The 24,393-nt window shown below is 38.6% G+C and overlaps 1 protein-coding gene and 1 long non-coding RNA gene across 2 annotated transcripts in view; one reads left to right on the forward strand and one right to left on the reverse strand.

Moving 5' to 3' along the window:
- Nucleotides 1-7,127, forward strand: part of EFCAB5 (EF-hand calcium binding domain 5) — a gene marked incomplete at its 3' end in the record, with an annotated part of 62,714 nt that extends 55,587 nt beyond the window's left edge. Inside the window, exon 18 of the mRNA XM_084862347.1 lies at nucleotides 6,826-7,127. Coding sequence (XP_084718473.1) covers nucleotides 6,826-7,127 — 302 coding nt within the window. The remainder of the gene's footprint in view (nucleotides 1-6,825) is intronic.
- A 409-nt stretch (nucleotides 7,128-7,536) lies between these two features.
- Nucleotides 7,537-24,356, reverse strand: LOC311611183. The gene is made up of 3 exons (XR_014793081.1): nucleotides 24,237-24,356; nucleotides 12,141-12,222; nucleotides 7,537-8,647 (listed from the first exon to the last, which is right to left on the reverse strand). It is a non-coding gene; the product is annotated as an uncharacterized lncRNA (long non-coding RNA).
- Nucleotides 24,357-24,393: the final 37 nt, after the last annotated feature.

Consider the following 24,393-nt stretch of genomic DNA (forward strand, 5'->3'; position numbering starts at 1 on the left):
GTAAGAGATTGCATTTTCTTGGCTAGAATCACATGGTTTTAGAATTAGAAAGCCTCCTAAAGGCAATATAGAACTAGCACTTATTAAATGCCCAATCATGTACCAAGCACTTTAAATATGTTATTTCAACTGGTCCTGACCATAACTCTATGAGGTGAATGGTGCTGCCTCATTTTGTAGATGAGAAAGGTAAAGTTTAAAGGAACTAAACAACTTGCACAAATCATATGGTTAGCAAGTGGTGGAGGCTGGATTTACATTCAAGTTTGGATGCTTTTTCCATTATATTATATAGCATTAAATCATCAGAACATCTAATTTTACAGATAAAGAAGCTAAAGCCCATCAAAGTAAAGGTCCGGTAGCAAGCTACAGACAGAGACAAGACTGGAGCTCAATCCTTGGGATTCCACATCCATTAGGCTACTCTTGATACAAAACTAGTTTGGGCAGAAGGTAGAAAGAAGGAAGCATGGAAACCTTTAACTACCTAGAAAAGAGTGAATGGAAAGAAAAGAGTAACACGTGTATAATTAAGCTAACAGTTTAATTAGGTGGGGTGGGATATGAAGAAAGAAGCAAGAAGAAAATTCATGTCTTGTGAGTGTTCACTATGTTTAAGACCAAGACTAAGCACTTTTACATACATCAACTCTTTTTTCTTCTTCAAGCTTCATTTCTTTAATCATGTGGTAACAAAGATAACAGACTTACAAATATCATTTCAATGTGGACTTTATTGTTTAAAGTATTACATGTCTCCTTTTTCCCCCTTTAACCCTTCCCAAGCCACTCCTACCAACCAGGACAAATCCCCACTGCCCCAGTGTCGGTGTCCATTGGTTATGCTTATACTAGTATGCATGCATACAAGTCCTTTGGTTGATCTCTCACCCCCCAACCCCTACCCTTCTCTGCCTTCCCTCTGAGGTTTGATTGTTATGTTTGTTGCTTCATTGTCTCTGGATCTGTTTTTGTTCATCAGTATATATTGTTCATTATATTCCACAAATGAGTAAGATCATGTGATATTTATCTTTCTCTGACTGGCTTATTTCACTTAGCATAGTGCTCTCCAGTTCCATCCATGCTGTTGTGAATGGTAAGAGGTCTTCCTTTTTTAACGCAGCGTAGTCTTCCATTGTGTAGATCAGTGTTTCCCAAACTTCTCTCATGATGAGAATCACCTGGTGGAGTTGTTAAACACAGATTCCTGAATCCCACCTAAGAAGTGCTAAATTAGAATTTTTGGGAACATATAGGTAAAATTGTATACTTAACTAGTGCTCTAAGACAATTTTACCTATAAGTTCCCCAAAATTCTAGTTTAGCACTTCTTAGGTGGGATTCAGGAATCTGTGTTTTAACAACTCCACCAGGTGATTCTCATCATGAGAGAAGTTTGGGAAACACTGGATGTACCATGGTTTTCTAATCCACTCTTCTGCTGATGGGCACTTAGGCTTTTTCAAAATCTTAGCTATTGTAAATTATACTGCTATGAACATAGGGATGCATATACCCTTTCTGATTGGTGTTTCTGATTTCTTGGGATATATTCCTGCAAGGGGGATTACTGGATCAAATAGGAGTTCCATTTTTAATTTTTTGAGGCAGCTCCATACTGTTTACCACAATGACCGCACCAGTCTGCATTCCCACAGCAGTGCACGAGGGTTCCTTTTTCTCCACATCCTCGCCAGCACTTGTCGTTTGTTGACTTGTTGATGACAGCCATTCTGACAGGTGTGAGATGGTATCCCATTGTCATTTTGATTTGCATACCTCGGATAACTAGTGACTTTGAGCTTGTTTTCATATGTCTCTTGGCGTTCCTTCTGTCTTCTTTCAAAAAGTGTCTACTACTTAGATCCTTTGCCCATTTTTTTAATTGGATTGTTAATCTTCCTTTTGTTGAGTTGTATGAGTCCCTTGTAAATTTTAGAGATTAAACCTTATCAGAGATAACACTGGCAAATATGTTCGCCTATGCAGTGGGCTTTCTTGTTGTTTTGTTGATGGTTTCTTTTGCTGTGCAGAAGCTTTTTATTTTGATGTAGTCTCATTTGTTTGTTTTCTCTTTGTTTCCCATTGCCCTAAGAGCAATATCAGTGAAAAAGTTCCTTTCGCATATATCTGAGATTTTGCTGCCTGTGGATTCCTCCAATATTTTTATGGTTTTCCATCTTATGTTTAAGTCCTTTATCCATTTTGAGTTTTTTTTTGTGATGGTGTAAGTTAGTGGACTAGTTCCATTTTTTTTTTTTTTTGCATGTATCTGTCCAATTTTCCCAACACCATTTATTGAAGAGGCTGTCTTGACTCCATTGTGTGTTCATGCCCCCTTTGTTGAATATTAATTGGGCATAGTGGTTTGGGTAGATTTCTGGGTTCTCTATTCTATTCCATTGATCTATATGTCTGTTCTTATGCCAGTACTTGGCTGTTTTGAGAACAGCTTTGTAATACAGCTTGATATCTGGTATTGAGATCCCACCTACTTAGTTCTTCTTTCTCAGGATTGCTGCAGCTATTTGGGGCTTTTTTTTATTCCAGATGAATTTTTGGAGAGTTCATTCTAGGTCTGTGAAATATGCCATTGGCATTTTAATGGGGATTGCATTGAATCTATAGATTGCTTTGGGTAGTATGGACATTTTGATGATTTTGATTCTACCAATCCATGAACACAGTATGTTCTTCCATCTGTTTATATCTTCCTCTGTCTCTTTTTTTCAGTGTCCTGTAGTTTTTTGCATATAGGTCTTTTACCTCTTTTTTTAATTGAATTTATTGAGGTGGCATTGGTTAACAAAATGATACAGGTTTCAGGTGCACAATTCTACAACACATCATCTGTATAGTGTTTGTTCACCACCCCAAGTCAAGTCTCCATCCATCACCATTTAATCCCCTGTACTCTCCTCCACTCCTCCCTGTAATCACCACACTGTTGTTCATGTCCATGAGGTGTTTTTTTCTCTTAAAACTTTTTTTTAATTTCTTTATTGATTATGTTGTCACATAAGTGTCCTCATCCCCCCCCATTCCCATCCCAAACCCCTCCCCATGTATGCCCACCCCCTGCTGTCCATGACCTCTGGTTAGGCTTATATTCATGCACACAAGTCCTTTGGTTGATATCTTCCCTTTGCCCCCACCCTCTCCTACCTTCCCTCTGAGGGGGTAGGGGAGGGTGATTGCTGCTTCTCTGTCTCCAGTTCTGTTTCTGTTCATCAATTTATGTTGTTTGTTATTTCCCCTAGATGCGTTAGATCATGTGATACAAGGAATTCCCTTATAAGGACTGAGACAAGCCATAAAGGTTATGCTGAGAGGCAAATGAATCAGTCTGTAGTGAGTTCCTTTCTGGGCTAACAGTTCTTTTTCATCCCTATTTCAATATCAAACAGTTCCTTATGTGTACATGTCAGCAATGGTATTTCAGATCTGGTTGTTTGACAAATGGTATTGATGCAGTTCCGACCATCTCTGGTTTGGTCCTGGGCATCCTTCAGTGACACACAGCTCCTGTTTGCTAGTATGGCAAGGTGTTGTCAGCGTCTTCCATCTCTGGACTGATTCTCTTCTGTCTTCATGGCTGGGGCACTCCTGTCAATTCCTCTCTGTTGCAGGAATCCACATGGTTCTTTTACCTCTTTAGTTAAGTTTATTCCTACGTATCTTAATTTTTTTGGTACAATGGTAAATGGAATTGCTTTTTTAGTCACTCTTTCTGAAACTTCACTATTGGTGTATAGTAATGCCATAAATTTCTTGGCATTAATTTTGTATCCTGCTACCTTGCTGAATTCATTTATTAAGTCTAATAATTTTTTATGGAGTCTTTAGGGTTTTCTATGTACAGTATCATGTCATCTGCGAATAAGGACAGTTTTGTTTCTTCTTTTCCAATTTGGATGCCTTTTATTTCTTCTTGTCTGATTGCAATGGCTAGTACTTCCAGTACTATGTTGAACAGGAGGGCATCCCTATCTTATTCCTGTTCTTAGGAGAAATGGTTTTAGTTTTTGTCCATTGAGTGTGATGCTGGCTGTGGGTTTATCGTATATGGCTTTTATGATGTAGAGGTATGATCCTTCTATTCCCACCTTGCTGAGAGTTTTTATCAAGAAAGGCTGCTGGATTTTGTCAAATGCTTTTTCTGTGGTCAATTGACTATGATATGACTGTGATTTTTCAATTTGTTTATGTGATATATCACATTTATTGACTTGCAGATATTGTACCATCCTTGCATCCCTGGTATAAATCCTGCTTGGTCATGGAGTATGATCTTTCTGATGTACTGCTGGGTCTGATTTGCTAGAATTTTGTTGAGGATTTTGACATCTATGTTCATGAGGGATATTGGCCTTTAATTCTCTTTCATTGTGTTGTCTTTATCTGTTTTTGGTATTAGGGTGATGCTAGCTTCATAAAATGAGTTTGGAAGCATTCCCACCTCTTGAATTTTTTGGAATAGTTTAAGGAGGATAGGTTTTAGTTCTCCCTTGAATGTTTGGTATAACTCTCCTGTGAAGCCGTCTGGGCCTAAGCTTTTGTTTGCTGGAAGCTTTTTGATGACTGTTTCAATTTATTCCATAGTTATTGGCCTATTGAGATTTTAGAATCTTCCTTATTGAGTTTTGGAAGGTTGTATTTTTCTAGGAACGTGTCATTTCCTCCAGGTTTTCTAGTTTGTTGGAATAGAGTCGTTCATAATATTTTTTTTTTAACAAATCCTTTGTATTTCTGTAGAGTCTTTTGTTATTTTGCTTCTATCATTTCTGATTTTGTTTATTTGAGTTCTCTATCTTTGCTTCTTTGTGAGCCTGGCTAAAGGTTCATCAATCTTATTTATCTTTTCAAAGAATCAGCTCTTGTTTTCACTGATTTTTTGTATTGTTGTAGGTGTTTTTTTTTTGTCTCTCTGTCATTTATTTCTACTTTAATCTTTATTATCCCCTTCCTTCTGCTCACTCTGGGCTTTTCTTGTTGCTCTCTTTCTAATTTTTTGAGTTGTAGCATTAGATGATTTACTACCATTTTTTTCTTGTTTTTTGAGGTAGGCCTATAGAGCTATAAAGTTCCCTCTCAGGGCTGCTTTCATTGTGTCCCATAGGTTTTTTGTTGTTGTTGTTGTTTTTTAATATATTTTATTGATTTTTTACAGAGAGGAAGGAAGAGGGAAAGAGAGCTAGAAACGTCGATGAGAGAGAAACATCGACCAGCCGCCTCTTGCACACCCCCTACCAGAGATGTGCCCGCAACCAATGTACATGCCCTTGACCGGAATCGAACCTGGGACCTTTCAGTCCGCAGACCGACGCTCTATCCACTGAGCCAAACCGGTTTCGGCAATTGTGTCCCATAGGTTTGGACTGTTGTGTTTTCATTTTCATTTGTTACCAGGATGCTTTTTTATTTCTTCTTTGATCTCTTTGGTAATGGTAACGCAATCATTGTTTAACAGCATGCTATTTAGCCTCCAAGTGTTTTTATTTTGTTTCTTTTTTTTTTTTTTTTTGTAGTTAATTTCTAATTTTATGCCATTGTGATCTGAGAAGATGCTTGATATGATTTCTATCTTCTTGAATTTGAAGAGACTTTACCTGTGTCCCAATATGTGGTCATTCTTTGAAAAATTCCTGTGTGCACTTGAGAAGAATGTATATTCCATAGCTTTGGGGTACAATGTTCTGAAGATGTCAATTAATTCCATCTGATCTAGTGAGTCATTTAGGATTGCTGTTTCTTTGCTGATTTTTTGTTTAGAGGATTTATCCAGTGGTGTCAATGGGATATTAAAGTCCCCTACTATGATTGTATTGGTGTCAGTCTCTCCTTTGATATCTTCCAGAAGTGTTTTTATGTATTTGGGTACTCCTTTAGTGGGTGCATATATGTTTACTAGACTTGATATCCTCTTGTTGAATTGTGGCCCTTGTTATCACTTGTTATGGCCTTCACTTTGAGGTCTATTTTGTCATATATAAGTATTGTTACCCCAGGTTGTTTTTTTCTTTCATTTCCATTTGCCTGAAAAACTTTTTTTCATCCCTTCACTATCCATCTATGTGAGTCCTTTATTCTGAGGTGGGTCTCTTGTAGACAGCAAATATATGGGTCATGTTTTCTTATCCATTCAGCTGCCCTATGTGTTTTGATTGGAGCATTTAATCCATTTACATTGAAGGCTATTATTGATAGGTACTTGTTTGTCACCATTTTTATTCTTTATGCCTGTGTTCCTTCTTTCCTTTTTATTTCTTCTTTTTACATAAGTCCCTTTAGCATTTCTTGCATTGCTGGCTTGGTGGTAATAAACTCCCTTAGCCCTTTTTTATCTGTGAAGCTCCTGATTTCACTTCAATTTTGAATGATAGCCTTGTTGGGTATAGTATTTTCAGATTTATTCCCTTGCTTTGCATCACTTTGTATTTTAAATTCCATTCCGTTCTGGCCTGATTTATATCAACTCATTTAATGTCCGCAGCTTACTAGAGAAGTAGAAATCAACCTCATTCTCACAGAAAAGGAAGAGAAGGTTCAGAGAGAAGAGAATAAGGGGGAGAGTAGATATTCAAACTAAGACCTAATGTCAAAACACGAGTTTCCTTTCCTCAAAGCCTCTTCCTGTGAGTTTTACCAGGTGTAATTTCATTTCTGCCTTTTGATTTCATGACTAGAAAAACTAAGATTGTTTAAAACCATAAGATATCTTTTTTCTAAAAAAAAAAAAGGTTTATTATGCTGAGAATCCTCTGAAATATATAATATACGTACTGAACAACCATGTGGGATATCATTCTATTATTCCAGAGATTGAAAATACGGGAGAAGTTCAGCAGGCAGGAGTTCTCTTCTTCCGAATCATGCTACAAGAGCTGCAGAAAAGCCTTAAGCAGCTTACCCCCAAGGACTTTGTATCACTGTTGCTCTTTGATTACCGTACTGTACTACAGTCAAAATCTCTGACAGCCAGCCAGTTACAGCAGTTGGAAGCCAATGCAAAACTAATACCTGACATCCTGACAGCAGTTATCTTGTTTATTCATCCAGAGTTGGAATCATCACAGGATTTAGAAAGTTGGGATAAATGTAAACTGGTAAGTTCTTTTTAAGTATTCTTTTTATTGAAAAATAACCCACACAAGTTTAGGCATGCAAATCATAATTGCACAAATCTTAAGTGTACAAATGCAAGAATTTTTACACAATGAACATTTGTAACCACCTAGATTAAGAAACAGATCATTAGGGGCACTTCAAAAGCCCTCCTTTGTACTCTTTCTCATACCCGCCCCCCCAACATACACACAGCGAGGATGACCAGAAGCCTGACTTCTAATACTACACGTTGGTTTTGCCTGTTTTCAAATTTATATAAATGAAATTATACAAACTGGTGAATTGGGTACTCTAATTCCACTTGCTGGTGATCCCATAACTTTTGTTCTTTGTTCACAGAACTTTAACAAACAGTTAATTGATAGGATCTGTGTCTTTGATCCAACTGCTAAAGATGTGGAATTTAATTTAAACCTCATTGGTAACTATATCAAAGGTAAATTTCTATTTAATTATGGTCTAAATTATACTAACAAGAATAAAACACAGTTGCAAGAGATATCTGAATAAAGCAAATAGCTCACAAATTCAATTTTTAGGAAAAAATAGTTCTGAATATAGTCTTCTAAAAGGAGGGACACTGGCTCTAATCTATGCATTCTTCGAAGTGACTGCCTCTGCCACCCATGTGAGAATTCAGAAGCACATCTGTAGCCCACTCACTGACTACATGTGCATTATTCATTAAAAAACAAAAGTGAATAGGGGCTACAGAGAGGATAGGCAACAAATACATTTGGCCAAAAGGCTATTATCTTTAGTCTCAATGAAGAACCAAATAAAATAATAGATCACGAATCTATACACTTGTATTGCAGCCTTTTTGGAGAAGAATCAGCAGGAATCTAGAGCAGTGAGGCGCCCCGGCTGGAGAAAGTAATGAGCTCTTTGGCCACAGAGAATGCGAGAGTAAATATTCAGAGGCAGGCACAAGTAGGTCTATAGTTGTTCATATGGAAAAATACAATAATTACAATAACAATACAAGAATCAACCCTGTGCATCATGTACTCACAACTGTAAACCTACTTTTGCCCCATGTTGTACACATGCAAGCACACATTCCTCCATGGTGCGCATTACTCAAATGGAGACCTCGGGTCATTTATGTGAATGGAACAGTAAGGAATAAATTTAAGGTTTGTTCCTTTTTGTTATGCACGAAAAACTAGCATTAGCTGGGAAAATGACTCTGTAGAAATTGTTCAGTAAACCTGTTCCTCCCCATTCTCTTCTCCTCATCTACTTTCTGTGGAAACTCTAGATCAAGTCAGAAGAGTTTCTGCACTTCTGTGATACCTTGTATTAGGCCAAGAGGCTCAGAACCAGAGAGAGGCCTAGGGCGAGAGGAATGAAAAGGCAACTCAGAGGAAGACAACCACAATCCTCAGGGTGTCTGTGGCAGTGGACACATCTAGTACAAGGGGAGCACATAGCAGTGAGCTGGGGCGCATGTTTGAGAAAGCAGACATCTGGCACAGGAAAACAAGATACTCCCAGAAGTTTGGGGTTGCTAGAAAATAAGAGAAAACACAAGATTCAAATGAAAGTTACCACGAATTAGTGGGGACTATGAGTGACGTGAGTAAAGATTAGAATTCGTATTGGGAGGGGCCTCATGGGTCTGGGCTGATTCAGGGGAGCCTCTGGATTCACAAGTGATTCAAGGGAAACCATAATGGTACCAACAATACAATGAATACCTGTTCATTGTATACGTGTATAACCTAGGTCTACATTTGTTCACTGTCCCCTGGGGATTTAATCCTGAAGAAATGTTTTCTATGTCAGTGCCTCATTGGTTCTCTTCCCTTTGGAGTAGATTCAGTTCCCATTCATGAGCCCCAGGACCCCCTGCCCTCCATGTGTGACCAGTTTGTCAAATTGACTTTCTCCTTGAGCCCTGAATCACTTTGGTCCCCATCCACATTGCCAAGCTATTGGCCTAGATCCAGCCCTGCTGCCAGGGTCACTTGTGTCCTCGAAGATGGATGCTCCCCTTCTTGGGTGAGGACTCAGGCTCCCATCACTGTCCAATCCAGTCCCTCTGTGAGATGGGATCTGGAAATGAGGAGCAGGCCCCTCTGCTCTCTGCCTTGCAGGCGTATTCAGGAATTGGCTCTCAGCCCTTAATAAGCCTATTCCCAGACAAAGGCATCTTCTGTGGAATTATATCAATGTTTCAAGGGAATCTCTTCAGGCCCACCTCCGATTTGCATATCAGAACTACCTCCTTATCCATATAACCCCTTTGTTTCAGAAAACATGACCATTTCTGTTTGCTCAGCTTGCTGCCACTTTGACCTGTGTTAGCTAATTCTGGAGCACCCTTGATCTCCAATGATCCCCACCACTTTCTCTTCTCCCACAGTGTCCTCAGGTGGCAGGAATACTACCTGCAGTTAACAATGCTGGGTTCAGCCAGAAACCAATATTCCCTAGGCTACCCTACCACCACCACCAGGCCTTCAGCATTATCATCATAGCCTCTGCAGCAATCAAGACAGTTAGTTCATCAGCCACCCAGATACCAACCCTCTCTCCTTCAGATGCAACTGTATTCTAAGCTCCACATTTGGGGAAAGAAAGCAGAACTCTTTGGGGCCCCTTCTGATATTGGATTCTATTGCTCGGTTTATTTGAACCTTCTAGCAGCACTAAGTAAGGCACCTACTCAACAACCCTAGTCAGCATGGAATGCTAATAATAATATTAGGTAGGGACTGTTAGCATAGCTCCTAACTCACCAAGCCTTCCAACTAATCGTTTTGCCAACAAGACAGAATTAGGGCTGATTATGTACCCACACTTTCTTAGGGCTTCTGCTGTCAACTCTTATTTTTACTAAGATAATGACATAACATTCTATTAGTTTAAGGTGTACAACCTTAAACTAATTTGATATGTGTATATGTGCATAAACTAGGTCTACATTTGTTCACTGTATCCTATATAATAAAAGAGTAACATGCAAATTGACTTAATGGCTGAATGACCAGTCTCGATGACGTACACTGATCACCAGAGGGCAGAAGGTCAATGCAGGGGCTGCCCCCTGGTGGTCAGTGTGCTCCCACAGGGGGAGCACTGTTCAGCCACAAGGCAGGCTGATGGCTGGCGAGCGTAGTGGCCTGCCTCCATGGGAGCACTAAGGATGTCTGAGGGCTCCCAGACTGCAAAAGGGTACAGGCCAGGCTGAGGGAAACCCCATCCCCCTGCCCAGTGCACAAATGTCATGCACCAGGCCTCTAGTATGTATATATGTATATATTGTAAAATGATCGCCACAATAGGGTTTAGTTAACATCCATCACCATACATAGTTATCATTTTTCTTAAAATGAGAACTTTTCAGATCTACTGTTGTTTTAGCAACTTTCATACACAATGCAGTATTGTTAACTGTAGTCACAAGGTTACACATTACACACTCAGAATTTATATTATAACTGCAAGTTTGTACCTTTTGACCACCTTTGTCTATTTCTCCCACATCCTCAACCCTCACCTCTGCTGACTAAAAATCTGTTCTGTTTCTCAATCCAGGTTTTTTAAATTCCACATATAAGTGAGATTATATAGTATATGTCTCTCTCTCACTTACAGCCAGGCCTAGTCTTTCTATTTTACTTAGCATAATGCCCTCATGTTGTAGCAAATGGCAGGGTTTTCTCTTTTTATAGTTGAATAATATTACATTACATATCCCACATTTTCTTTATTTGTCTGTTAATGAACACTTATATTGTTTATACATCTTCACTATTGTAATGCTGCAATGGACAAAGGAATGCAGATATCTCAAGATATTGATTTCATTTCCTTCAGTTGTATACCAGAAAGTGGAATTGCTTAACCATATGGGAATTCTACTTCTAATGTTTTGAGGAAACTCCATACTGTCTTCCAAAGTGTCTATATCAATTTACATTCTCACCAACAGTGCACAAGGGTTCTCCTTCACATCCTTGTCAACACTTATTTCTTGTCTTTTTTTTTTATCATAGTCATTCTAATAGGTACGATGTGATATCTCATTGTGGTCTGGATTTGCATTGCTAGAAAGGGGCATTTTGTTTTCTTGTGGAGTTCCAGGCAGCTGTGTCATCTCTAGATGAGGCAGCCATCTATGAAGGAGCAGCTTTGTTCAGAATGCTTGTCCTCTCAAGTCTGTACCATTGTATGTGAATGTTACTGACATACTTCCCTGTGGGGAACCCAGTGTCTCCAGTGGCCACTCTGACAGCTATACATGTAGTAGCATATCAATAGCTTGTACTCTGCCTAAAGTACTCCCAGTAGTTGGCCTCTCCTACCTAAAGACCGATGACCCATCTATCTTCTCAAGAATCTGTTCTCCCCACTCCACTTTCGACCTCTGTGGCCAGCCGGGCCTAGTCTTTCTGTTGGGTGTCCCATACCTGCCCATGTTTCCCTCCCGGGGAGTTTGGTCAGATGTTGTCTACCAGTAAATGTTCTCAGACCCAGAGGAAAGAAGAGCTGTCTCCCAGGAAAGCCAGAATCACTCTGCTGTCTACAACCTGTAATTCTGCCAAGTGGCCACCCTTCCATCCCGCAGCTAAATAAATAATAATAATAATTAAAAAAAGAAAGAAAAGAAAACCTGAGGCTATGTCCACAGACACTGATCTCAGCAGCAATTTCCTAGGCCCTCTACTTTTTCTGCAAGTTCCAGGGCTCCTCCTCTGCCCAAGAGCCAGACTCAGTGTGATTATCTATAAAGACGATTATCACCACTTGGACCTAGTATCCTTGGGTGGCAGTCCCTTCCAGGGCTTGCTGGCTCCTACTTGTAGGGAAAGAGCTGCTACCACAGTTGACCCAGGTTTAACAGGAAGCCTAGAATGTGCCATTTACGAGTTGCTCATGGACTCCACACTCTGGAGAAGGATACATCTGTTCAGTGTTAGAGCAGATTCCCTTTGTCCTAGCAAGAACCTCTTCAGGGCCCTTTTAATTAAGACATTAGACAAGTATTCACTCACACACTGTTCAGGAGATTAGCTGGGGGCCTGGATGCTTGACCCATTTCCGTGCAAGTAGTCTCCTTCCATTGTCAGTCCAAGTCTGGGAATAAAAAGAAAGAAAAAAAACTGAAATCAGCAATTTCCTTTCTGTTCTTTATCGTACCTTTTGATTTTAAAATTTGAAGTTTTCCAATAGTAGTTACTGAATTAAAAGAAATAACTAAAATTGATTTTGTCTAAATAATATCATTGCTGCTTTGATATCTGATAAAAACTGCTAAAAAGCAGTTAAATGAGAACTTTTTCTTTTTAAGGCAAGTATATTTTGCAGGTTCCTTTGACATTCTTAATTTTTTATTTTAATGATATTAAAACAATCTTTTATCCCAAAAGGACTATAAAATTATATTTTTTATTAAAGTACTTTAAAAGGTCTGAATGAACTAAAAACCTTCTAACAGAAGGAGTCAATAAGCCCATCTTTCTTCTCTCTTCTCACTCACACCAGATCCCCTCACTAGGGGAGTTCTTTTTTGCCCATTTAGCTGTTTCTTCTGGCAATAGCACATTTCAATATTTCTAGTTTATGTAATATTGCTCTTTTTAATTCATTCATTTTGCTCTTTTTAATTCATTCATTTTAAACCTTGTCAATTGATTTTCTCCTTATAGATGAACGTTTAGTTTTTACACCCCTATTCTCTTACCCTATCCTCCTGATGTAGTTATATTACAAATGGGGATTAAGTCAAAATGCAATGTTTACATGATTTTGCCTATGCAGATATTATCTACACCTGAGCACTGTAGCATATTTTGATTGATCCTTTTTCACTTTTAATTTTTCATGAAGTAAATAATTGCATTTTATTTTTTACATGCTTAATTTTCTTAGTGCTTCTTGATAGCTCCTACCCCTTCCATTTATCTCTTTATATAATTTCCAAAAAGGTTACTTTTGATTTTTTTAAATATATTTTATTGATTTTTTACAGAGAGAAAAGGAGAGGGATAGAGAGTTAGAAACATTAATCAGCTGCCTCCTACACACTCCCTACTGGGTATGTGCCCACAACCAAGGTACATGTCGTTGACTGGAATTGAACCTGGGACCCTTGAGTCAGCAGGCTGACGCTCTCTATCCACTGAGCCAAACCAGTCAGGGCCCAAAAATAACCTTTATCAGATAATATTCTAGAGATTTTAATTTTTTTTCTATCTGGAGTCCTCCTGCATCCCTGATCTGCTACTCAGCTGCCTTCCTGATACTTACTTTTCTGATTCCATAGGAATTTAGTTTGCCATTCTATTGGTTCATTCTTTCTTGACCTATGTTTTGAGACAGTATTTGAGACCTGTGTTTTGAGACAGAATTTTTCCAGTAGTTTTCTGAGTAAGAGCATGATTGGTAAATTTTCTGAGACCTTTCATGTCTGAAAGTTTGCCAGATAATAATTTAGAAGACACTGCCCCATTGTCTTTTTCCCCCTCAGAAACAGATATAATTCACTTACCACAAATTTCACCATTTTAAAGTGTGTGTGTGTGTGTGTGTGTGTGTGTGTGTGTGTGTGTTTAAATATATTCATTAGGTTGTACAACCATCGCCACTACCTAATTTTTATCACTCCAAAAGAAATCCAGTACCCATTAGCAGTCACTCTCCCATGCCCATCCCCATCCCAGTCCCTGGAAACCACCAATCTACTTTCTGTCCAGTTTTGCCCATTCTGGACATTTCATATAAATGTAATCATACATGTGGCTTTTTGTATCTGGCTTCTTTCACTTAGCATAATGCTTCAAGTTTCACCTATGTTCTAGCATGTATTTTTTTAATTCCTCTTCTACAGCTACATAATATCCTATTATATGGATATACCACATTTTATATATCTATTTATCAGTTGATAGACATGTGGGTTGCTTCTACCTTTTGGTTATTGTACATACTGCTACTGTGAACATCAGTCTACAAGTTTTTGTATGAACATACATTTTTAGTTCTTTTTTTAAAAATATATTTTATTGATTTTTTACAGAGAGGAAGGGAGAGAGATAGAGAGCTAGAAACGTTGATGAGAGAGAAACATCAACCAGCTGCCTCTTGCACACCCCCTACTGGGGATGTGCCCGCAACCAATGTACATGCCCTTGACTGGAATCAAACCTGGGACCTTTCAGTCCGCAGACCGACGCTCTACCACTGAGCCAAACCGGCTTCGGCTATTTTTAGTTCTTATGGGTATGTAGCGAGGAGTAGAATGCTGGGTCAAATACAAACTCCGTGTTCTTAAGAAAATGACTCCACGGTCACAAGAAACTAGGAATCTTCCAAGATTGCTACTGAGAAGTCTGTATTCTTTCTGATTTGATTCTGTGCATGTGACCTTTTTCTGTGCCATCCACCCTTGCCCCCAAAGCTGTAGAATCAATTTTATCTCAAAGACTGTGAAATTTCATAATGATATGCTTTTTTATGGGTCTGTTTTCACCCATTGATATGAGCATTCACTGGGTCTTTTCAATTGTGAAGCTCGGGTCCTTAAGTCCTTGATAATTTCCTCCATTGCATCAAGGTTGCTACTTATGACTGTGGAATTTGTACACTGCACAAAGGTGCTCTACTGAGGAGGTGGGAGGGGGCTGAAATCAAACCAGGAGTCCATTCACTAAACTGTGTGCTTTAGCATAAGGCCACATCTGCTAGTATGAGGGGCATCTCTTTCTTCAACATCTTTTCTGCTCATCAAGTTATGTGCTCACAGAGTGCATTCATCCAGAGTAGGTGTCTTTTTCTCATTTACACAAAGGTGATCTAGAGGTTGGTGGTGGCCCTGCCCTCTTTTCTGTATTCTGTCTTTGGAATTCCTATTGTCTAGTGGATTGCCTAAATTTAGTCTCCCAAATCCTTGTATTTTTTCTCCTATTTTGCATATTTTTATCTTTTTTTTCCACTTTCTGAGACATTCTCTCAACCTTCTAATTCTATTTCTTGCATGCTTTAATGTGTAAAGGCTTTGTTGTTGTTGTTCTTTAAATACTTGCTTTTACAACATCTGTTCTATTTCTTAAATTCAATGTCTTATCTCTCTGAAGATATTAATAATTATTATTTTTTAAAGTTTTCTTCTCCCTGTGGTTTCTCCTCTTTCCTTCTGTTTCAGTGTTTTGGTGTCTGTATGTCATCTTCTTTACATTTCCTACATGCCAGGCAACTCCTCACCCCAACCCTAGAGATGTTTTCCTCAGAAAAGGTATCATAGAAAGTCTCTGACCTAGGGGACATCAGACACAGTTGAGAAGGGAGAGTACCAGAGTGAAAACAGGGCGAGTATGAGTGTGTCTACTGAATACTGAGACACCTGTAGGCTTTCCCCACTAAGCTCCAACAACAAGGGGCAAACGAAAGGCACAAACAACTGATACCTATACCACTTGAAGTACAAGAAAATAGTGCAGGACTTCTATTTGTAATAAATTTATCCCATCAATGTCGGATTTCTATTTTTTACTATTTTAAAATAAATAATTTATACATAAATATTCATATATTTGGATCATGTTCAACATTTGTTACAAATAGAAAGATATAATCTAAGAATTATTAAAAGCCACTGTATTAAAGTATGAATTTTTATAAAGATAAATTGCATTGATTTCAATTTAAACGTAATTTGATTTATGGCGACAACATTTTAAAAAGCCAATACAATGTGATATTATCCAGAAGTTGTGCTTACAATTGGAATGAAATTAATGCAAGAACTCAGTGTTCAGCCTGGAATAAACTTATACCCAAACTTTGATAACTCAAGAAAAAAAGTAGAAGATTTAACTTAATCCAGTATTAAAGCAAAGACCCATAAATGGAGATTTCATTAGAACATTCTGTTTTAAGCAAAATGCATTTCCTATTGTAATTAAAAGTTTAATTAAACTTGAATCTGTTTTGAAATCAATAGGTTTATAAACAGATTCAAAGTTTGTCTCAGCAATTATTTTAGCTCAGATGTCTTCAAATTATTTACTATAACCCTTACCAATGCAAAGCAAAACAAAAAAACAAAACAAAAAAAAAAACCCACAATTTCTTATGGTTAGAAAATGGAAAGAAGAAAAAAAAAGGTAGTATATCTGCTTGAAAGAATTGTAAAATCTGTGCAAACTGCTTCAAAGATCTGGCGTCTGTCCACCACAAGAGAGCAGCAGTGCTCAGCCACTGTGAACCCCACAGAGCGGCAATTTTCAACCCCTTCAGGTGCTACCCACACTGTTGTGCCACAAGAATTTTTAAAACGTGCAATACCTGACTATTTAGTGAGGAGCACTGACCTCTTTTTCCTTAGATTGTCAAATAAAAAAAAGTGGCAACAGCCAGCACAATAGCTTTCAGGTGTGAATAAATCAAAAGAATATTTTTTTTTTGGTCAGATTGGGGAAAAAATTTTTTTTTTGGTGTGCCACAGAATTTTAGTAATTGGCTTATGTGTGCCATGAGATGAAGAAGGTTGAAAATCACTGCCACAGAGCAATGGGGACTTCATTAGAGGAATAAATTAAAGCCAGTTGTTAATACATCAATCTCTCATTGGAAAGAGCAGGAAACAGAAACTATGGCCCAGACAGGCTTGGAGCTTCTGTCCCTGGTAACAAGACAGGAAATAAGCAACAGGGGCTTGTGAAAGGGAGTGACCTCGCTCCCCATTCTATTGTCCTCAAATCACCATGGAGATGGCTGACCGGCTTAATAATGGTTGCAGATAGGAGTGTATTCATTTGGCTGTCAGATAAGAACATTGTGGCAGGCATCAAAGAAACAGAGCTCTTGATGTGGACTTAGGAGGGGGAGAATAAAAGCTGTGGGGACCAGGAGAGCTGTTATTTGTCAGAAAATCAGGACTGATTTTAGAAGTATTCTGGGGTGAACTTTTATTTTATTTAATTAAATTCATAACACTAAGATAATCAGAGTAATCTTTGCAGCCTATAGCATTACTTTGTTTCAGAAACTAATAAATACAAAAAAGGGATCGATTATAACAAATGCACTTCAAAATTGTACATTTGTATGTTGATTGGTCTAGTATTACCCTTGAGAAGAATCAGGTACATTTCATGTGCTGTCATGACCAGCATTTGTTTTCATTCATAATTGTCACTAATATTACTGAGTTATAATCTGAAAAGACTTAATATTTGAAAAACCTAATTTAACTAGTCCATACTTGAATGTTGTTTCAACTCAACATTTATTGAACACTTATAATTGGAAGAAGACAGTGCCTGTGTGTGTGCGTGCCTCGCGCATTAAAAAAGAATTCTAGAACTTAAAACATTGTGTCTGCATTTTACAGTTTAAAAATTTTTTTTTGAGACTTTTGAATGTTTTTCACATTTTATGTGCCTTCTCATGTTGATAGAAGATAGGGAAGTAAGATATGTTGTCTTTCATTTAATAGATACCCATAAGTACAATTGTCATTGTTAAAGAGCTGGCCAATATGGCTAGGTTGGTTGAGCACTGTCCCATGCACCAAAAGGTCATTAGTTTGATTCCCAGTTAGGGCACATGCTCAGATTGTGGGTTCGATCCCTGGTTGGGAGGCAACCAATCCATGTTTCTCTTTCTCTCTGTCTCTCTGACCCCCTCCCTACTTTTCTCTCTAAATCAATTTTTTTTAAAAAAAGAGCTATGGATAGGAGATGATATTTAAAACCTCTTATTCAATTATAAGTATTACTAGAGGCCCAATGCATGAAATTCATGCACGGGGGGTGGGGGGGTCCTTCACCCAGCATCCACCCTCTCCAATCTGGGACCCCTCGAGGGATGTCTGACTGCCCACCGGGATTGGGCCTAAACAGGCAGTCAGACATCCCTCTCAAAAGCCAGGACTGCTTGCTCCCAACTGTTTGCCTGCCTGCCTGCCTGCCTGATTGCCCCTAACCACTTCTGCCTGCCAGCCTGATCACCCCCTAACCACTCCCCTGTTAGTCTGATCGATGATTAACTGCTCCCCTGCTGGCCTGATTGACCCTAACTGCCCTCCCTTGCCAGCCTGGTTGCTCCTAACTGCCCTCTCTTGCCAGCCTGATTGCCCTTAACTGTCTTCCCTTACAGGGCTGATTGCCCCTAACTGCAGGCCTGATTGCCCCTCTGCAGGCCTGATTGCCCCTAACTGTCCTCTCCTGCTGGCCCGGTCACCCTAACTGCCCTCCCTTTCAGGCCTGGTCCCTCCCGACTGCCCTCTCCTGCTGGCCTGATTGTCCACAACTGCCCTCTCCTCTCAGCCATCTTGTGGCAGCCATCTTGTGACCACATGGGGGAAGCCATCTTTGACGAAATGGGAGTGGCTATCTTGTGTGTTGGAGTGATGGTCATATTACCTCTTTATTAGATAGGACTTATGGTTTATTCAACTAAAATCAGCAAACATTATTGGGTTAGGCATAGACATGAGGATGGGAGGCATCTGAAAGAAGGTAATTAATATTTTTTTAGCAACTACTCTGTGACACATTTTCACATAGCTTTTCTCATTAATTTTCATAACAATTCTGAGGTATTATCCCTGTTTTGTGGAAGAAAAAACAGGCTCAGAACAATTAGGTGATCTGCTCCAGGGCACAAGACTAGTTGGGGTAAAGTCAAGATTAGAAGCCATGCCTGGCTGATGTAGCTCAGTGGTTGAATGTCAACTGATGAACCCAGGGCACATGCCTGGAGCTGTATAGGAGGCAGCCGATCAATGATTCTCTGTCATCATTGATATTTCTATCCTTTTCTCCCTCTTTGTTCCTCTCTCTGAAATCAATGAAAAAAATATTTAAAAAATAATTAGAACCCAGATCTGTTCAGCTCTACAGTACATTCTCTTTCCATTAGGGGTGTCGAACTCAATCAGAGAAGGGGCCAAAATCTAAAATCCAGCCTAAATCGCGGGCTGAATGGTTTACTGAACAGTCATAAACTGACAATGTCATAAACTGACAGCGGAGTGCAGTGATGACAGCGTGGTGCGGGCCACATTGCAAGGCCTGGCGGGCTGGATTTGGCCCGTGGGCCTTGTGTTTGACACATGTGCATTAGACTATTCTATGTGACCATTAGTCATTGACTTCTGGGAAAAAGTAACTTTTATAAATGGCAGTTTAATGGTTTGCAATTTAACAAATGAATCTTAATGGTATGTAGTGATTCTATATTTTAAAAATAATTTTAAATTAAATATTTCAAACATAGAAGTTTGAGACTAACACCTGTAGTCATTATGGACCCATATTCTATATCTAACCTTAATGTTATGCGTGTTTGAGTCAGACTTTTTAAAAAAATATATATTTTGTTTATTTTTTACAGGGAGGAAGGGAGAGGGATAGAGAGTTAGAAACATCGATGAGAGAGAAGCACACTCCCTAATGTGTATGTGCCCACAACCAAGGTACATGCCCTTGACCAGAATCGAAATCTTGAGTCCACAGGCCAAGGCTCTATCCATTGAGCCAAACCGGTTAGGGCAAGTCAGACCTTTCTAAAGAAAGAAAACATTATAGGGCTCTGGCCAGTGTTGCTTCACTGATTAGTGTCAATGAGAGCACAGAAGGGTTACAGGTTCGATCACAGCCCAGTTAGGGTGGGAATGGAACACAACCAATCAATGTTCTCTCATATTAATGTCCATCTGTCTCTCTTTCTGCCTCTCCCTCCCTTCCTCCCACTCTCTAAAAATCAATGGAAAAATATTCTCCAGTGAGGATTAACAGCAAAAAACATTCAAGGAACAGTTGAGACTTTCTACCCCTCCCTGATCCTATTTTCTTCCTCCCTAGCGATAATACTGTTATGAATTTGGTATTTATTATGCATGATTTCTTACTTTTACTACATAGTACTTATGAATCCATAAACAATATATTTTTATTTTACAGGTTTTAAAACTTTTAAAAATTGTATCCAAAGTACATATTATCCTACAACTTACATTTTGTGCTCAATGATGTTTTGAGATTTATCCACACGATATACAGTATATAGTTCTAGTTCTTTAATTGTTGTTAAATGCTGTGTAGTATTTCATTAGGTGACTACACCAAAATTTTTAAATCCTTAGATGTTTAAACAAGATTCTGCTATGGTTTTTACTCCAAACATATCTAACGAACTTTCATCATAATACTGGAACTTATATTGATACTTTAATTTAAAAAGGTGCAAAACTATTCACACTAACATTTTTTTTCCTTTGGTGCAGGTCATTCCCGAATGGAGGTGTGGAAATCGCGTAGTAAAGTCGTGGAGTACCTATACCACTGGTTACATATCTGTTTAGCTCTCATAGAACTAAACAAAAAACTCCATAGTGATATTATACCCCCATTGCCCTCAAAGGCTGACTCCAGTGTGTATGCAAAAATGCCAGGTGCAAGCTTGCTAGGTAAATGCTAATGGAATTGGTGCTATATTTAGAATATTTTTGTTATGTTAAGTTTCGTTAACTATAAAATATTTTCAATTGGAAGAAAATAGACATATAGACATATTCTGCTCCTAGACACTTGCCTCTGCACTTTTTTTTTTAAATATATATTTTATTGATTTTACACAGAGAGGAAGTGAGAGGGATAGAGAGTTAGAAACGTCGATGAGAGAGATACATCGACCAGAGATACATCGACCAGCTGCCTCCTGCACACCCCCCACTGGAGATGTGCCCGCAACCAAGGTACATGCCCTTTGACCGGAATCGAACCCAGGTCCTTTCAGTCCGCAGGCCGACACTCTATCCACTGAGCCAAACCGGTCTCGGCTGCCTCTGTACTTTTTAAAACCAAAATACTACCTAAGGAGAAGTTTGATCTAAAAAATATACAGTTAAGGTAGCCATAAAAAAATGCATGTTATAGAAATATATTCAAAACTTCTTTCAATTTCAGTTTTATATCTGCCATGGTACTATTATGATTGACTAACAAAGTTATTTTCATTCTTTTAAGGTACAAAGTAAAGACCGAAGATTTATAAAATAAAATGGCAGTTTTTACATCAAAAAGAGTACCAAATGATAAAGATTTTAAGAAATGGACTGGGAATTGCTTTTCTAATTTTTTCGGACTAATATGAATACTACCATTTCTCCCTCATCACCATACACGCGCTTACTTTAGTAACAAGTTATTTCAATGAATAGAAATCCTTGTGGGAAAATGTTTGTCCATGACTCATGGAAAAAAAGAGAACACCTTAAAAAGATAATAACATAGGGAGACTGAGGGAAGGTCAATGGGGGAAAAGGAAGAGATATATGTACCACTATTTGTAATACTTTAACCAATAAAATAACATTTTTTAAAAATGCATCACAAAAAAATAACATAAACCTCTCGAGTTCAAGAACTGCAAAAAGAATTTATATTTAAAGTTTGTTAGTACAGCAAACTTGACTACTCTGTTGTGAGATTTCATCTTTGCAATAAAATATCTGATGACAATCCATTTTTAATAAAATTTTGGGAAATTAAACTTCATTTTTTTTATTTGGTTGAAAAAAATACGTTGTGTTCCAAACATCTTATAATTTGAGGTCCCTTTTTAACCTTTTCTGATAAGATGGCAGTGTTATTACCAATCCTCATCTCTGGAATGATCGCATGCCCAGTTTTATCCGGTAAGCCTCTTTTGTATTAGAAAGAGGGCTTTTAAGGACATTTGCAGCAACATTTCTAGGAACAAGGTTCTTGAAGATATTAAACTGATAGCCCCATATCCTGACGGCTTCAGAACAGCTTATAAAGGGTTCACTGTGAATACAAATGGTATTTTAGGCAGCAAGAAGGGCAAATTTTTATCAAATGCTACCTTTTTAACCACTATCCTGGGAATAGTTGACTAAAGGGCATTTAGCCTAATGATAAGAAATATATTAGCATGGTGCTTTCACTTGTTTGAAATATTTACACATAATAGCTCATTTTATCCTCTCAATAGCCTGTAAGATAGTCGACATTACCTCCATTTTATAAGTGAGAAAGTCTCTAAGAGTGAGTGAGTTACCTAGGCCACAATAACTAGTAAGAGACAGGGAAGAGTTACTACCCTTGTCAGCACCCCAGACACCTAACACTTTCCACCCTTTCTAGGCTAAAAATTGTGCACTCAGGCTTTTGGAAATTACTTTAAATTAAACAACCAGCAAAGCAGATTGGTTGATAAAAACATCTACGATGAGAGAGAATCATTGGCTGGCCTCATGCACACCCCACACTGGGCATCAAGTCCTGGGGATGGAACCTGTACCGCGGTCTTGTACCCTAACCAGGAATTGAATGGAGGCCTCTTGGTCCATAGATTGACATTCAACCACTGAGCCATGCCAGTCAGGCATGGAACTTACTTTTTAGTGAAGATATTTCTTATATTTAACAAAAGTATAGATATAGATTTATATTTAAATAAGTGATTTTTCAGTAAGTATGCCACAGGAATTTTTAAAATGTGTGTGCTGCAGCACATCAGTTGACTACTTAGTGTCAGATATTGCATGTTTTAAAAATCCCTGTGACAGCACTAGCCGGTTTGGCTCAGTGGATAAAGGGTCCTGGATTTTTATTCCAGTCAAGAGCACATGGCCAGGGTTGTGGGCTAAATCCCCAGTGGGGGCATGTAGGAGGCAGCCTATCAATGATTCTCTCTCATTACTCATGTTTTCTTTCTCTCTCTCTCCCTCTCCCTTCCTCCCTGAAATGAATAAAAAATTTTTAAAAAAGTAATCCTTGCGACAGACCAGTTGAAAATTGCTGGACTATATAGATTTATCTATTTATTTACATTTACTTCTAATGCAGAAACCTAGACTAAAATAGTTGGATTTTTATCGACTCTTCATAGCTTACAAGTAACAATGACACTGTATGGTGCAGACCAGTGTTTCCCAAAGTGTGGTACGCGTACCCCCAGGGGTACGGGAAGAGTTTGGTGGGGGTACGCGTTGCACCGGAGTTTGGTGGGGATATGCACTGCACTGTGCTTAGCTGTGCCTAATTCTACGTTCTCATGAGTACGAGGGGTACTCAGCGTTATGAAAATTATAGAAGGGGTTCACATATGTCAAAAGTTTGGGAAACACTGGTGTAGACAATCCAAATCAATTGAGCTATCCAGCCAGGGCTATAAAACTGTTTTATACTATACATAAAGTGACATATTTTTACGTGAAGACAGTCTGTGATAAGCTAAAGATGTATATGGGCATCTGAAGGAGTCATTAGTACCACTATTGCCTTTCCTTAATAGTCTTGTTTGAGAGAAGGTCATTAAGTCAAAGTAATGGCATTGCGGTCCAGTTTTTACTAGAGAATAAACTGATGAAAGCAGAGATTCCATTGTTATGGAATAAATATGAAGATCTTACAGGGGAGGAAAAAAGGGGTTATTTTTTAATGGTACAGGGGTCAATGCACCATTATTATTGGGAACCTTGGGAACCTTAATAATCCTAAATGTTTCAACATACTTAAAACAAAAACTTATTAAAAGAAATAGCCAAAACTGGTTTGGCTCAGTGGATAGAGCGTCAGCCTGCTGACTCAAGGGTCCCAGGTTCAATTCCGATCAAGGGCATGTACCTTGGTTGCGGGCACAATCCCCAGTGGGGAGTGTGCAGGAGGCAGCTGATCAATGTTTCTCTCTCATCGATGTTTCTAGCTCTCTATCTTTCTCCCTTCCTCTCTGTAAAAAATCAATAAAATATATTTTTTTAAAAGAAAAGAAATAGACAAATCTATATGCAGACTTAAAACATCCTTCTGTAGAAATTGAAAGGTTTTTTCGGCTGCAATAAGACTAGTTTGGAATGGGCCAAGAGTGAGTGAATATGACTAGAATTTTTTTAAAAAGAGTAAGGTATATGCTCTTGATTCCTATACCCATTGGTACTACAGTATTAAGCAATTTGGTTCTGAGGCACTATGAGGACATAGATTTCACCTTCTGCCAAAGTAGCCGGAGCCCGATGTACTCATCCTGAACAACTCATTTCCAGAGTTCCTGATACAGTAGCTCTGGGAGAGGACCCGCTATTTTGCATTTTTAACAAATTCCCGGATAATGCTAACCTGCTGGTCCCGGGACCACACCTTGGGAACCACTGGCCTAGAACTGTGTCATTCTTTTCTTCCCAGTGATTTCGAAGCAGTCAGTCGGTTCCCAAATGAAACCGAAGTCCAAAGAACTAGGTTCCCACACAGCGTTCGAATCTACCTCAAAAGCGAT

The sequence above is a fragment of the Pipistrellus hanaki genome (assembly GCF_964339955.1).
Source record: "Pipistrellus hanaki genome assembly, chromosome: 16".
In the NCBI taxonomy this organism is placed as follows: domain Eukaryota; kingdom Metazoa; phylum Chordata; class Mammalia; order Chiroptera; family Vespertilionidae; genus Pipistrellus; species Pipistrellus hanaki.